General features: G+C 37.7%; 1 protein-coding gene across 3 annotated transcripts in view; it reads left to right on the top strand.

Moving 5' to 3' along the window:
* Positions 1 to 12,981, top strand: part of LOC127586754 (TBC1 domain family member 14-like) — a 65,095-nt gene that overhangs the window by 43,008 nt on the left and 9,106 nt on the right. For all 3 annotated transcript variants that reach the window (XM_052044887.1, XM_052044889.1, XM_052044888.1), the window contains 8 exons: positions 1,858 to 1,940; positions 3,670 to 3,787; positions 5,082 to 5,188; positions 6,039 to 6,119; positions 6,959 to 7,053; positions 7,784 to 7,855; positions 10,791 to 10,919; positions 12,654 to 12,763. In XM_052044887.1, coding sequence (XP_051900847.1) covers positions 1,858 to 1,940; positions 3,670 to 3,787; positions 5,082 to 5,188; positions 6,039 to 6,119; positions 6,959 to 7,053; positions 7,784 to 7,855; positions 10,791 to 10,919; positions 12,654 to 12,763 — 795 coding nt within the window. The remainder of the gene's footprint in view (positions 1 to 1,857; positions 1,941 to 3,669; positions 3,788 to 5,081; positions 5,189 to 6,038; positions 6,120 to 6,958; positions 7,054 to 7,783; positions 7,856 to 10,790; positions 10,920 to 12,653; positions 12,764 to 12,981) is intronic.

Genomic DNA, 12,981 nt, shown 5'->3' with positions numbered 1-12,981 from the left:
AATCATGCAGGCCACGTCCATCATTTTATTCTAATTAACTTGGTGGGTAAGTCATGACTTAGGCTGCCACTGAGCTCTACAGAACAAAGCAATTCAAATTTGGTGCCTGGTGTGTGAAAAGTCAGACAACTTTTGATAGGTGGTTAAGATCCCACAAATTGCCTCCATGCGAGTAATGCATTTGGAAAGAAAAAGGATGGTGTGAAGGAAATTGAGGGTGAGCAGTGTGAAAATTCCATTGATATAACTTTTTAGCCATTTGTCTCTTGCAAGCAGCCACTGTTGAGTGGATTATTTTAGACTTCTGTCTAAATTTGGGAAGGATGTGGCAGAAAGGCAAGAGGGAGAATGAGTAGCTGGGATAGTCATTACTGGGAGGAAATGTTTTGAAGGACTGGGAAAGAGGAGGTGATCACTAATTCAAGGCCTACTTTAGAAGTTGAGCACATTTTCTAGTTTGGTATTGCAGCTCACTATTGAAGGGGTTTGATTATTAAATTAATTTTGAGAGATGTTATAATAAAGCCCCGAACAGGACTTTGTTGCCATGTTCAACCAACATCCAAATTGGTCATTATTTTGGTCATGAACATGGACTTTGTGTCTATATTTATGAAGGTGCAGCTTCTGTCTATATGCTTTAACAGTAATTTATTGCTGTAAGATGCTTTTGGAAATCTCAAAGACAATGAAAAGGGCAGATCAAAGCTTTAGGGAGACATTCTTAGTGGAGTCATAGAGTAATACAGCACAGAAACAGGCCCTTCAGCCCAACTGGTCCATGCCGACCACAGCATCCTCCCTGCTGGTCCCAGCTGCCTGTGTTCAGCCCATAACCCTTCAAGCCCCTCCCCTCCATGTACCTGTCTGAATGCCTCTTAACTATTGCAATTGTGTCCGCCTTGACCACTTCCTCTGGCAGCTCATTCCAGGTCCTCGCTACCCTCTGTGTAAAGTAGTAGTAGTTTCTGTACAGAGCAGGTAATGAGGAAGTGAGCTGGAATAAAACAAAATTCAAAAATGCTGGCAATATTCAGCAGCTGGGCAGAATCTGTGGACAGAGAAACTAACCTATAAATTTGATAAAGCCTTTTTTGTCCTGATGGTTGTGGCTATGAAACTAACAGTGTAAGATTGCTATATTTCGAACAAGATGTGAAACTGTGGCCCCACCTCTGTCCCAGATAGATGTCAAGTATTCCATGATATTTTAAAGAGCAGGAAAGTTATCCTGGTTCCCTGACCAATATTTCTTTGAATATCACCAAAAGTACAGTTACCTATCACTTCACTGTTTCCAAAGGTATGCTCTATGCAAAGTATTTACCGTGTTTACAACATTCGAGCATACCTACACCACTTCATCAGCTATTTTAAAAAAAAACAAGGAAATGATGAGATTATGCAGATGCTCAATAAAGATACGTCATTGCCCCCAGCCTCATTCCATTCAGTGTCTCTATTTGGTACTGTTCTTTAGGTGTTACTCAAAGCCAGCTACCTCACCAAATTGTTTCATTCGTTGTTTGAATATTCCTTCATCTCTAACAAGTTATTGATATTCCTAAACTAATCATGTTTAAAATTCATGTTGTTTTATAACTTTCATAGTCACTCAGTTACCCCATTCACTAATTTACATAAAGTTCAGGTTAAGTTTGAAGCAGGAAGAGCAGTTAAAGAGCATCTTTTTGTGCTACAACATGCTCAGAAGTCTGTCATTTGCTGAATTAGTTGTATCATTTTATAGGTATTTGGTATATTTTGGACCTAAAATGCTTCACTCTGTTGGCCTAATTTGTAATTTGAGCTGTCACCAAAATTATCAAGTTAACAAATACTCCAATTTCTCCTCAGAAATCTCCCTGCAAAACCAGCCGAAGAAGCTCAAAAGCATAGGCAGCAGTATGCAGAGATGGTGGCTCAAGTGAAAAAACGAGGTTAAATACCACTTGTTCCATTGCTATAATTTTAGTGTATGGTATTGGGTATCTTTATATTGAGTTTTTTGACAATGTGAAGAGCTCTGCACTTAGGTTTCTTGCCAATCTTGTTTTCCCCTCCAGTGCCCACTTTCTGGCATCTTGTTGCATTAAATTTCCCATATGGTGTTTCCTTTCTCTGAAGGTAGAGCAAGTCTGATTTCAAAAACAAAATGTAGTATAATTTTAATGTTAATGGCCTGGTAGGAATCAGGATTGTGTAAATATGGTTTTCTTCCAAATGACAACAGAACATAAAATTGAATGGTTAGAAGGGAATCAAGCTTATGGGGAATAAACAGTGAATTGGAGCTGAGGTGAAAATCAGATCCACTTTGATCTTCTGTGATGGAGCAGCCTTGGGACCATGTGGCCAACTTTTTTGTTTTTATTTGGATGTGAAATGGGCAAAAGCATAGTTGTACAGCACATTGCCCTACCGTGTCTATGCTGACCATCATTCCTATCCACACTAATCCCACCGGCTTGCATTAATTCGATATCCCTGGATATCTTGCTCATTCAAGTACCTTTCCAGGTGCCTCTTAAATATTCTTATTGATCCTGTCTCCTCCCACCTCTGGCAGCTTGTTCCAGACATGAATTACTCTTTGTGTGAAAAATTTATCCCTTCAAACCACGACCCCCTCACTTTAAATCTATGCCCTCTAATTTTAGACTCCCCTTCCATGGCAAAGACTGGCTATTTGTCCCATCTATGCCTCATAATTTTATATACCTCTCTCACTTCACCTCTCAGCCTCCTTTCCTCCAGGGAAAACAGACCCAGCTTATCCAATCTCTCCTTATAACTCAAGCCCAAGTGCGGCCTAGCCAATGTTTTGTACAATTGCAACATGACGTTTCCAACTCTTGTATTCAATACGTCGACTGATGAAGACATGCATTCCATACCCTGCCTTCACCACCTTGTCTACCCGTGTTGCCGCTTTCAGGAAACTAGGTACTTGTGTCCCTAGGTCCCTCTGTTCTCAAACACTCCTCAGGGCCCTGCCATTCACTGTGTATGTCCTGCCCTGACTTAACTTCCCGAAATGCATCACCATATTTGTCTGAGTTAAATTCCATCTGCCATTATTTTGCCCACTTTCTCAGTTGATCTCGATCCTTTGGTAACCTTAGATAACCTTCTTCACTGTCCATTAAACCACCAATTTTGGTGTCATCTGCAAGCTTACTAATCATGTCACCTCCGTTCTCATCCAAATTATTAATATATATGACAAACAACAGAGGATCCAGCATGGATCCCTGTGACATACGCTGGTCATAGGCCTCCACTCTGAAAAACAACCCTTCACAATCACTCTGCCTCCTACCAGCAAGCCAATTTTGTATCCAGTTGGCTAGGTCATCCTGAATCCCATATCTTTTAACCTAGCATGCGGGACCTGATCAAAGACCTTGTTAAAGTCCATGTAATGTGTGCTCATTTTCTGCAGTTAAAGATTGATTCACTGTTAGCAATATTTATGAATTAGAAATGCATCATAGTTTTGGGGGTCTTGTTAAGACTTAGACTCTTATTGGTGGTGGGGGTTGAACTGGAGGAGACGGGCAAAATGGAGATACAATATGAAACGCCCCTTCATTTGATTGTAAAGAAAGTCATGTCTTCAAATCACAGAAATGCATATTCAACTTGGGAGGTGTGTTCCTTTTGTAGAACAAAAAGATGCCCAACGGCGAAGAAAGCTGTTGGAAGACAGGTGTAAACTGGAAGATACCATTGGTAATGCTGTGATGACTTGGAACAATGAAGTCCTACCCAACTGGGAGACCATGTAAGTTAGAGAGGAAACAAAACTATTCTACATTGTAATAAAAAGGCAGTTTCTTTTTGTGCTTATTTTCTAAGCTTGTTGCATTGGACTGATATAATACAGACTGGCTACAGAATTTTCTTCAAAGTATTTATGATCCTGCAATAATAATGATATCAGCAATAAGCAAATCAGATGTTCATTCCTTTTTCCTGAATTTTCTCCCCTCCTTTGTGAATGAATTAAGCTGTTGTCAGGCCCAGTTTAATGGCTGCACTTGGCCAATCTTCTTGTGGGAGCCTAGAAAATATGTGGTGATTGGCTAGGTGAAGGATGTTAAAATGAGCTTTGAGTGGTCTTCAACAAATTTGAGAACCTCCACCATGGCTTTGGCTGCCTGGAACAAGGGTTCACTGTCTAGGGTTACAGAGTAAGAGATTTAGGGCTGAGATGAGAAATTTCATCAGTCGGTGATGAACCTGTGGAGTTCTCAGCCACTGAGGCTGTGCAGGCTAAGTCACCGAATATGTTTGAGGAGATGGACTTCTAAAATAACACATCGAGGGGTATGAGGAAAGAATGGACATATGGTAATGAGCAGGGGGTTATCTATGATTCCTCAATGGTTTATTCCTGCACCTATCTTCTATGCTTCTCTATGTCCTTGCCTTGTGATAGTCCTTAGCCTTATTATTTGGTCTCAATATAACTTAATTGAAAGAATTGAAGGTGTAGTCCAGTATAGTTGGCAAAGCTCATGCAAAATGCAAGTTTCTTCGTGAGTACAGTATATTGTTAGATTTGGCAGCATCTATGGAGAGAGAGGGTTATTTTTTTAGGTCAGTGATCCTTCATCAAAACCAGAAATGTGAGATAACGAGTTGGAATTTAAAGTAATGGTTACTTTAGTCTGCACTTTAGGACAGGCATTCCTCTCCATCCTTCCTACTTTCTGCAGTTTAAAGCATTTGTTTTCTCGCTTTTCCAGTTCTGATGAAGAGTCATCAACCTGAAACCTTGATTTTCTTTTCTCTTTCCATGGATGCTGGCTGACCTCAGTTTTTCTCGCATTTTCTGTATTTATTTCAAATTTCAGCACATGTTTTTGTCTGTATCTGCAACTCTGGTGGTATTCCCTGAATTGGTCCACATTCTTTGAATCGCCTATAGGATTAACTTTTGGCAAAGTGCCATTGATTTTAAATTATTCAAAGTATTAATTTTATCCTCATGAGTTTTTTTAAATCGATGGCTATGCAGCTTGCGTATTAATTTATAGTTACCTACTTTTATTATCTGTTGTCTTTATGTGAAGGTTTAATTCTCGTAAAGTTCGTGATCTCTGGTGGCAAGGAATTCCTCCAAGTGTGAGAGGGAAGGTGTGGAGCTTGGCCATAGGGAATGATCTAAACATAACTCATGGTGAGTCTGTATAGCTAACCAGCTTTAATGGTTCTACTGAATTAGAGGTACTACTGCACAAGTTATCTAAAAGTTGTTGCAAGTACAGGTTGGTGAACTTCTGTGCATTGTTTTCAAGAGTTGTTTGCTATGGTTGAAATTGGCTACTGATAAGTGATAAGATGAAATAACTGAAAAGGGAGTGGAAGGAGGTGATTTTGTACCTAATGTGTTAGGAAACTGTAGTTAAATCCAAGAGTTTACTATCCTCCTTTCCTTTTCACTCCCACCCAAAGCATCTAGAATAGGCATCTTCTCTATAAATGGCATACATTTTCCCTACTTGTTGCAGTACTTCCACCTTTCTGTTGCTTGCACAGTAGGTATCCATCTTGATTGCTCAATATCCACTTATGAAATTACAATGTTCAAACTGTATTGTTCATCACACTTGCAAGCAAATATCTAGATCTGTACCACTTAGACTACAGTTAAATCCTTAACACAATTTCCTGATCATGGAAAAATTTTGTGAATTTAACTTATACTTTTAGATCCTTTGTGAACAACTTGGTTTTTCTTAAAAAGAAAACTTCTAGTGCTATCAGTTTATATAATTTGACTTCCTATTCAGTAAACATCTATTCCTTATGGTGAGATGAGTAATTACACAGGAACAAAATTGAATGAATTTAGTACATAATGATAAATCTTTCTCAAGGCACTTTTGAAAGTGACGTTCTTCCTTCTACTTGACATAAAATTGCTACACTTGGAAAAAATGCTTCTCATTTTAAATTTTACTTTTAATATTAGAATTTTTTCATTCAATCTATTACAAACTTGCTTTTCAAATAATGTTGTCTTTCAGAGCTATATGAAATTTGCTTATCTCGAGCTAAAGACAAATGTAGATCTCTCAGTACAGCACACTCTGACATGGACAATGAAGGTATTTGTACTGAAATTTTAGCTTGGTGCTAATGGAGAGGCTTGAATGGAACTGACACTAGTTTTCTTTTGCATCTAAAGACATCATTAATATATTTTTGAACAGCAATTAAGCATCTGTGCAAATTTTGTTAATGGTAATAAGGGGGCTTGGGCTTGTCTGGAGTTCTCTATGCTTAATGTTTGGGAGGAATGGCAGAAAGAATGGATTTAAATTAATAGTTGCACTGCTTACGTGCAGGCAGCAACTTGATAGTGAAACAACTGAAATCACTCAAAGTTGATAATGATCTTGTATTGAGGTTTTTTTTAAATACAATTTCTTGCCATTATTTCAACCACCTGATTTGAGAGCAAGTTGGTCCTTCATGCCTGATTTTTTTTTTCTGGAATTATCAAGTACACTTGGAGAATTACTGAATCTTTCACACTTGTGGTGGGTGACCGTGATAGTGGATTTATGGCGTGCTGGTTTGCTTGGGTTAGTTGTCTAGTGATGATCATTGCTTGATTTTAAACCTGAACCCACTCCTCCCTCTCCCCTTCACTATTTGTTCAAATTAACTTAATAAAGCCCCTCAAGGTGAACAATATCCAATTGGTTATTGTCAAACCATAATATTTTATTTCTTTTAGAGAAATATGGCAGAAAATCACTATTCTTTTGAAAGAGTTGGTACCATGGAGTCATTGAATGGCTTGAAGAAAATTAAATTCTTTCAGGTATTGCAGTGGGTTAGATATTTGCTCATTTAAGGTTCTCATTTGGAGCATCTCAAACTAAACAAAGTAACCATTTGTTATATTCTGCTAAGTAGTGTATATCTTTATTATTCACAGATCAAGGGTTATCTGCGGCAGACAGGGAAGCCAGTTTAGAGCTCATAAAGTTGGACATTTCTCGTACATTTCCAAACCTTTGCATTTTTCAGCAGGTAAATATAAAACTGAAAGATTATTTTCTGCACAATAAGCTAAAGAGCTATTGGAATACGTGTATTAAAATTTATACAAATATGTTAAGTTGTAGTGTACAGTTTTTGGCTCTGGAAATATTTGTAGCTAATCATTACCGTGCCTAAACTATTAACTCGTAATAACGTTCAAAAAACAGATCCATGTTTTAACTAACTTAATCATTTATAATGAGAGCACATCCCAAGATTTAGTCACTTCCTGAGGGATTTTGAAATTAAGACAAAACATCTGCATTATTACATGAACATAATTCCTTAAATATATCTATTTTTGTGGTAAAGAGCCACTTATCCATCATTACAGAATTATATAAAGCTTAACATTAAATGCAGATTTTTATTATACAGCTTGAAATATGTTGAATCTTCCAAAGATGTAGGTTCTCCGATTCTACTGTATTAACAATTTTGGCACCATTATCTAGTTCTTTACAAGATCATTAAAAAAGTGCCATCATCCATGCTTTCTAATGATCCATCAGTACAACATTTTAACAAAAAAAAAGCTATAATTTTTACGTGCTTTAGGAACTTCACTTTAATAGTGGATTGCTTTTTTCATGGTAGTTGTTATAGAAGCCTTCAATGAAAATTATATTTGTTGTGCTTTCTTCTCTGTATGAAAATTAAGTCCTTTGCAAAGCCTTTTAGTTATACTGACAAAACTATTCTCTATATTTTTCTGCAGGGAGGTCCTTATTATGATATACTGCACAGCATTCTAGGAGCATACACCTGTTACAGACCTGATGTAGGATATGTAAGTTCCCCGCATATACATCTAATAGCAGCACCTCCTTATGCCCCTTTAGGATGCTGCTTAAAACCTATCCCTCAGCAAGGTTTTAGTCACCTATTCTACTGTCTTGTATTGTTATGGGCTATATTTGGTTCATTAATGTGAAACGAAGAACTATAGATATTTAGTTGCTAATGACACTTGATAAATACAAGATGTTTAAAAATTAAATGAATTGAGATGATGAATTTAAAGCAAGGACAGTAAGGGTGGGGAGAGCCAGCCTTGGATAACTAAGGAACTAAAGGAAGGCATCAAGCTAAAAACTCATGCATACAAAGTTGCCAAGAGTAGTGCGAAACTGGAAAAACTTTAAAGCAACAAAGGATCACTAATTAAGCAATAAAGAAAGGGAAGATACATTATGAAAGTAAACTAGCACAAAATATAAAAACATAGTAAAAGTCTTTTTAATTATACAAAGGTAAGGGTGGCTAAAGTGAACATGGGTCCCTTGGAAGACGAGAAGGGGGAATTAATATTGGGTAATGCAGAAATGGACGAGGCTTTGAATGACTGTTTTGTGTCGGCCTTCATGGTAGAGGACGCGTCTACCATTGCCATCGAGATGTTATGGATGCTATGGGAGGTGAGGACTTCGATACAATTGCTATCACTGAAGAGGTAGTGCTGAGCAAGCTAGTGGCGCTAAAGGTAGTTAAGTCCCCTGGTCCTGATGGAATGCATCCCAGGATACTGAAAGAAATGACAATTTAGGTCAATTTACCAAAATTCTCCAGATTCTGGGTAGGTGCCAGCAGATTGGAAGACAGCGGATGTCACACCATCCTTTTTAAAAAGGATATAGGCAAAAGGAAAGTAACTTATAGGCTAGTTAGCTTAACATTTGTAGTCAAGAAAATGCTTGAAGCTATCATTAAGGAAGAATTAGCAAGACATCTGGATAGAAATCTGCCGAGACATCAGGCAGACACTGCATGGATTCAGAAAAGGCAGGTCCTGTTTGACAAACTTACTGGAGTTCTTTGAGAATGTAAACGAGTGTAGTGGATAGAGGGGAACAGGTGGATGTTGTATACTTGGATTTCCAGAAGGCTTTTGATAAGGTGCCACAAAAGACTTATTCATAAGATAAGGATGCATGGAGTTGGAAGTAATGTATTATTATGGATAGAGGATTGGTTAACCAATAGAATGTGCAGAGTTTGGATAAATGGGTGTTTCTCTGGTTGGCAATCAGTGGTGAGCGGGGTGCTGCAGGGGTCGGTGTTGGGCTCCCAACTGTTCACGATGTACATTAACGATTTGGAAGAAGGGACTGAGTGTATCATATCTAAGTTTGCTGATGACACTAAATTGAGTGGAAAAGCAAATTGCAGAGGATGCAGAGGGTCTGCAGAGAGATATAGGCAGGTCATAGATAGATATAGGCAAGGGTCTGGCAGATGGAGAACAATGCTGGTAAATGCGAGGTCATCCACTTTGGAAGGAAAAATACAAGATCAGATTATTATTTAAATGGTGAAAGATTGCAGCATGCTGTTGTGCAGAGGGACTTGGGAGTGCTTGTTCATGAATCGCAGAAGGTTGGTTTGCAGGTGCAACAGGTTATCAAGAAGGCAAATGGAATATTGGCCTTCATTGCTAGAGGAATTAAATTTAAGAGCAGGGAGGTTGTGCTGCAAAATTGTACAGGGTACTGGTGAGGCCGCACCTGGAGTACTGCGTGCAGTCCTGGTCTCCTTACTTGAGGAAAGATGTACTGGCTTTGGAGGTGGTGCAGAGGAGGTTCACCAGGTTGATTCCGGAGATGAGGAGGGTTAGCCTATGAGGAGAGATTGAGTCGCATGGGACTATGCTCACTGGAATTCAGAAGAATAAGATCTTATAGAAACATAAAAAATTATAGAGAATAGTGAAGGAACTAATCACAAGAATATGAGGAGAACTCGTATGTCATATTGCATAGATTAAAAGTTTCGAAATGATTGAAAATTCTGAAATCAAAAATTGCTGAAAATTTATAAAAGCCAAGATCACAAAATGAACATTTTGGATGTGTATCTTTTGTTAGAACAACCTAAATCTTTTCTCTAAACAAATGCTGCAGCAATGCACTTAGTCCTTGTATATTGAATAGGTACTTTTATTTGTGAAAGTAAAATTCTTTATAGCTGGCTAACACTAGGTACCTCATTATGGAAAGTGTCATTATGATTACACAGGCAGGCAGGTCAATTGTAAATTATTTTAAAATATGTTAGTAGCTCTGAGAAATTTAATATTGGCCCAAATTAAAATTAAGGATAATCTGCTAGTATTAGATAACCAGATATAGTGATGTTGACAAGATTGAAGAAAATTTATCTGTATCAATCATTTGAAATGCCTTAAGGCATGTGATAATTAACGGTAGTAATTCAGTTTTAAGGTTATGATCTAAAAATTGAATTTTCTTGATTTCTTGGCCCTTTAATTTAGTTATTTTATCATTTATTTCTGGCTGAATGTTATTCAAAGCTATAGAGAGAGACAGCAAGGAAACAGGTCCTTCAGACCACCGAGTCCACATCACCTCTCAACCAGTCATTTACACTAATCCTACATTAATCCCCCATTTTGTATTCTCCCTACATTCCCATCAACTCCGGCCCAGATTCTACCATGCCCCTACTTATGAGGGAAATTATTCAGAGGCAAATTAACTTGCCAACCTGCACGTCTTTGGGATATGGGAGAAAACAGGAGCACCTGAAGGAATTCCAGGCAGTCACAGGGAGAACGTACAAACTCCACATCGGCAGTACCTGAGGTCAGGATTGAACCTGGGTCTCTGGTGCTATGAGGCAGAGTATTAACTGCGCCACTATGCTACTCCTTCAATAGATCAAATTATAGCCATTGAATGGTAACTCTACATTTTCTCCTTCAAAAGGTGCAGGGAATGTCTTTCATTGCTGCTGTGCTGATTCTAAACCTGGATACTGCAGATGCCTTCATTGCCTTTGCTAATTTATTGAACAAACCATGTCAAATGGCATTTTTTCGTGTGGACCATAGCCTTGTGAGTATTTTAGTGCTTTAGACCTATTGTGAAAATTTCTTGGTATGAATCAGTTCTATGAGGCAATCTGAAAGTTTTATGTAATTCTAAACTGTGAAATTTAAAAATGGGACTATAAAGGGCAAGTTTTATTCCCAAATCGGCTTCATCCCTACTCCCCATTATTAATGAAAGATCACAGCCAAGAAGCAGATAAGATTTTATGATAATGACTGTTTGTTTGCAATGCAGAGCAGTATTAATGAATTAATGTTTTGTATAATTTGATTTCAGATTATTTATGCCAGGATAATGGAGAAACTTGGTAGCAAATTACAAAACATTAGCAGCAGGGATTATCGAATAACTTTTAAAAAATTAAATCATAGTTTGCAACACACGGAGGCCAATATTGTACAGAAGAACTGCTGGGTTAAGATACTGTGTTATGCTCCTCTACAGAGAGGATCAAAAAGTCAATATATCTCTGTGGGCCATCTCAACAACATTCTTTCTGAGTGAGTTGGAGCAGAGTTGGAAGAATAGCTTTCTAATTTTGACTGCCACTAACTTCAACTCTAACGATGTAACTTTATTTTTTCCTGTCAAACCTCTGAGTGCTCAGACAACAGTGGCTCAATATCAATTAATTTAGTTTGTACAGAAGATTGGGCCAAGGATTCTTTAAATTCACTGGACAAAATTGCTAACATTCAAGCAGGTCTAAAAATTATTACAAAGCTGAAACAATGTACGCATAGCTTGCATATGGATTTTTACAGACATTATGTTAACATAAATTTCTTGCCATAAATAATTTTGTGAATTTAGTTTTTAATATTGACTTATAATAGTTTTTCGTTTCCATTTAAACATCTCTGATCCTAACCAGTGAGTAGACTTTCTGACAGGATAACCTGTCGATGTCATTGGGGCAGTCCATTCGTGGGGTGCTGCTTTCCACCACCTGCAGTACATCTACCTGCACTGCTTACAAAATGATGGAGGCAGTGTTGTCAACATGACTTTAAAAGCCCTGCAGCTACAGGATGTTTGTGTGGCCATATGGCTGGTGGATTGGCATTCGGGAGGAGCAGCCTGGGTCAGGTGTGATCCAGCCCAATAGTTTACAACCCAAGGGAAGAATGTCGGGGTGGGAAAAGAAGGGGTGATTATAGTCTACAAAGATAGCACAAAATTTATTTAAAATTGTATTATAAAGAGTGTCAAGTAGTTTTCTTGTTTCTTGGGAGTCAGGGAGAAAGGAGTTAGGTTTCCGACAAGATTTCAGAGAATATTAAAATGTGTATGCGGTAATGCAAATGTTTGCACCTTTGACCCTTACACAGATGATACTGAAATGATGATCACAATGCAGGTAGTATCCTTTTATGTATAAAAGTCAGAAGAATTCAGAAAATCTAAATTGATTTGATGTATACAAAAGGTTTTTGCAGAAGTATAAATAGGAAAGGTCCATAATTTTGAAACTAGCCCCCCACATACAATGGAAAAAATGCTTTAACAATATCGTGCCTCCTGCAAGCTGTGAAGACTTTGTGAAGAATTTTATTGCAGATTTTATTTTAAGATCTGTAACCACTAGCAGAGAACAATTGAGTAACTAGATAATCTGAAATTGTGAAGTTAAATATTGCCAAGGTTGGTATTCTTTCAACTGATCCTCATTAATAGGATTAAGAATTAATTTCATGTACAACAACTTGATGCATGCTTTGTTTTCCCTTCATATAGATATTGAAATATTTTGCAGCCTTTGAGGTGTTCTTTGAAGAAAACTTACCACGGTTGTTCGCACATTTCAAGAAAAACAACCTTACCCCAGATATTTATTTAATTGACTGGTAATTGCATTTTCTTAACTATCTGATTCTTTTAATAGGCCATTTTAATTGCAATTTAGGACTGCATAATTGCATTCCTGACTATTTTACTTTGCCATTGTTTATTTTTCTTCAGATTACAGAATATGACTCCCCTGTGGCCAATAGGTGTGGGACTGGGACAGGGCTTCCATAAATTACACACAGCTTCAAAAGGAGGGTAGTTATGTAATCTCGTC

This window comes from Pristis pectinata, chromosome 2, assembly GCF_009764475.1.
Source record: "Pristis pectinata isolate sPriPec2 chromosome 2, sPriPec2.1.pri, whole genome shotgun sequence".
Lineage (NCBI taxonomy): Eukaryota > Metazoa > Chordata > Chondrichthyes > Rhinopristiformes > Pristidae > Pristis > Pristis pectinata.
This window is presented reverse-complemented; position numbering and strand designations above follow the sequence as displayed.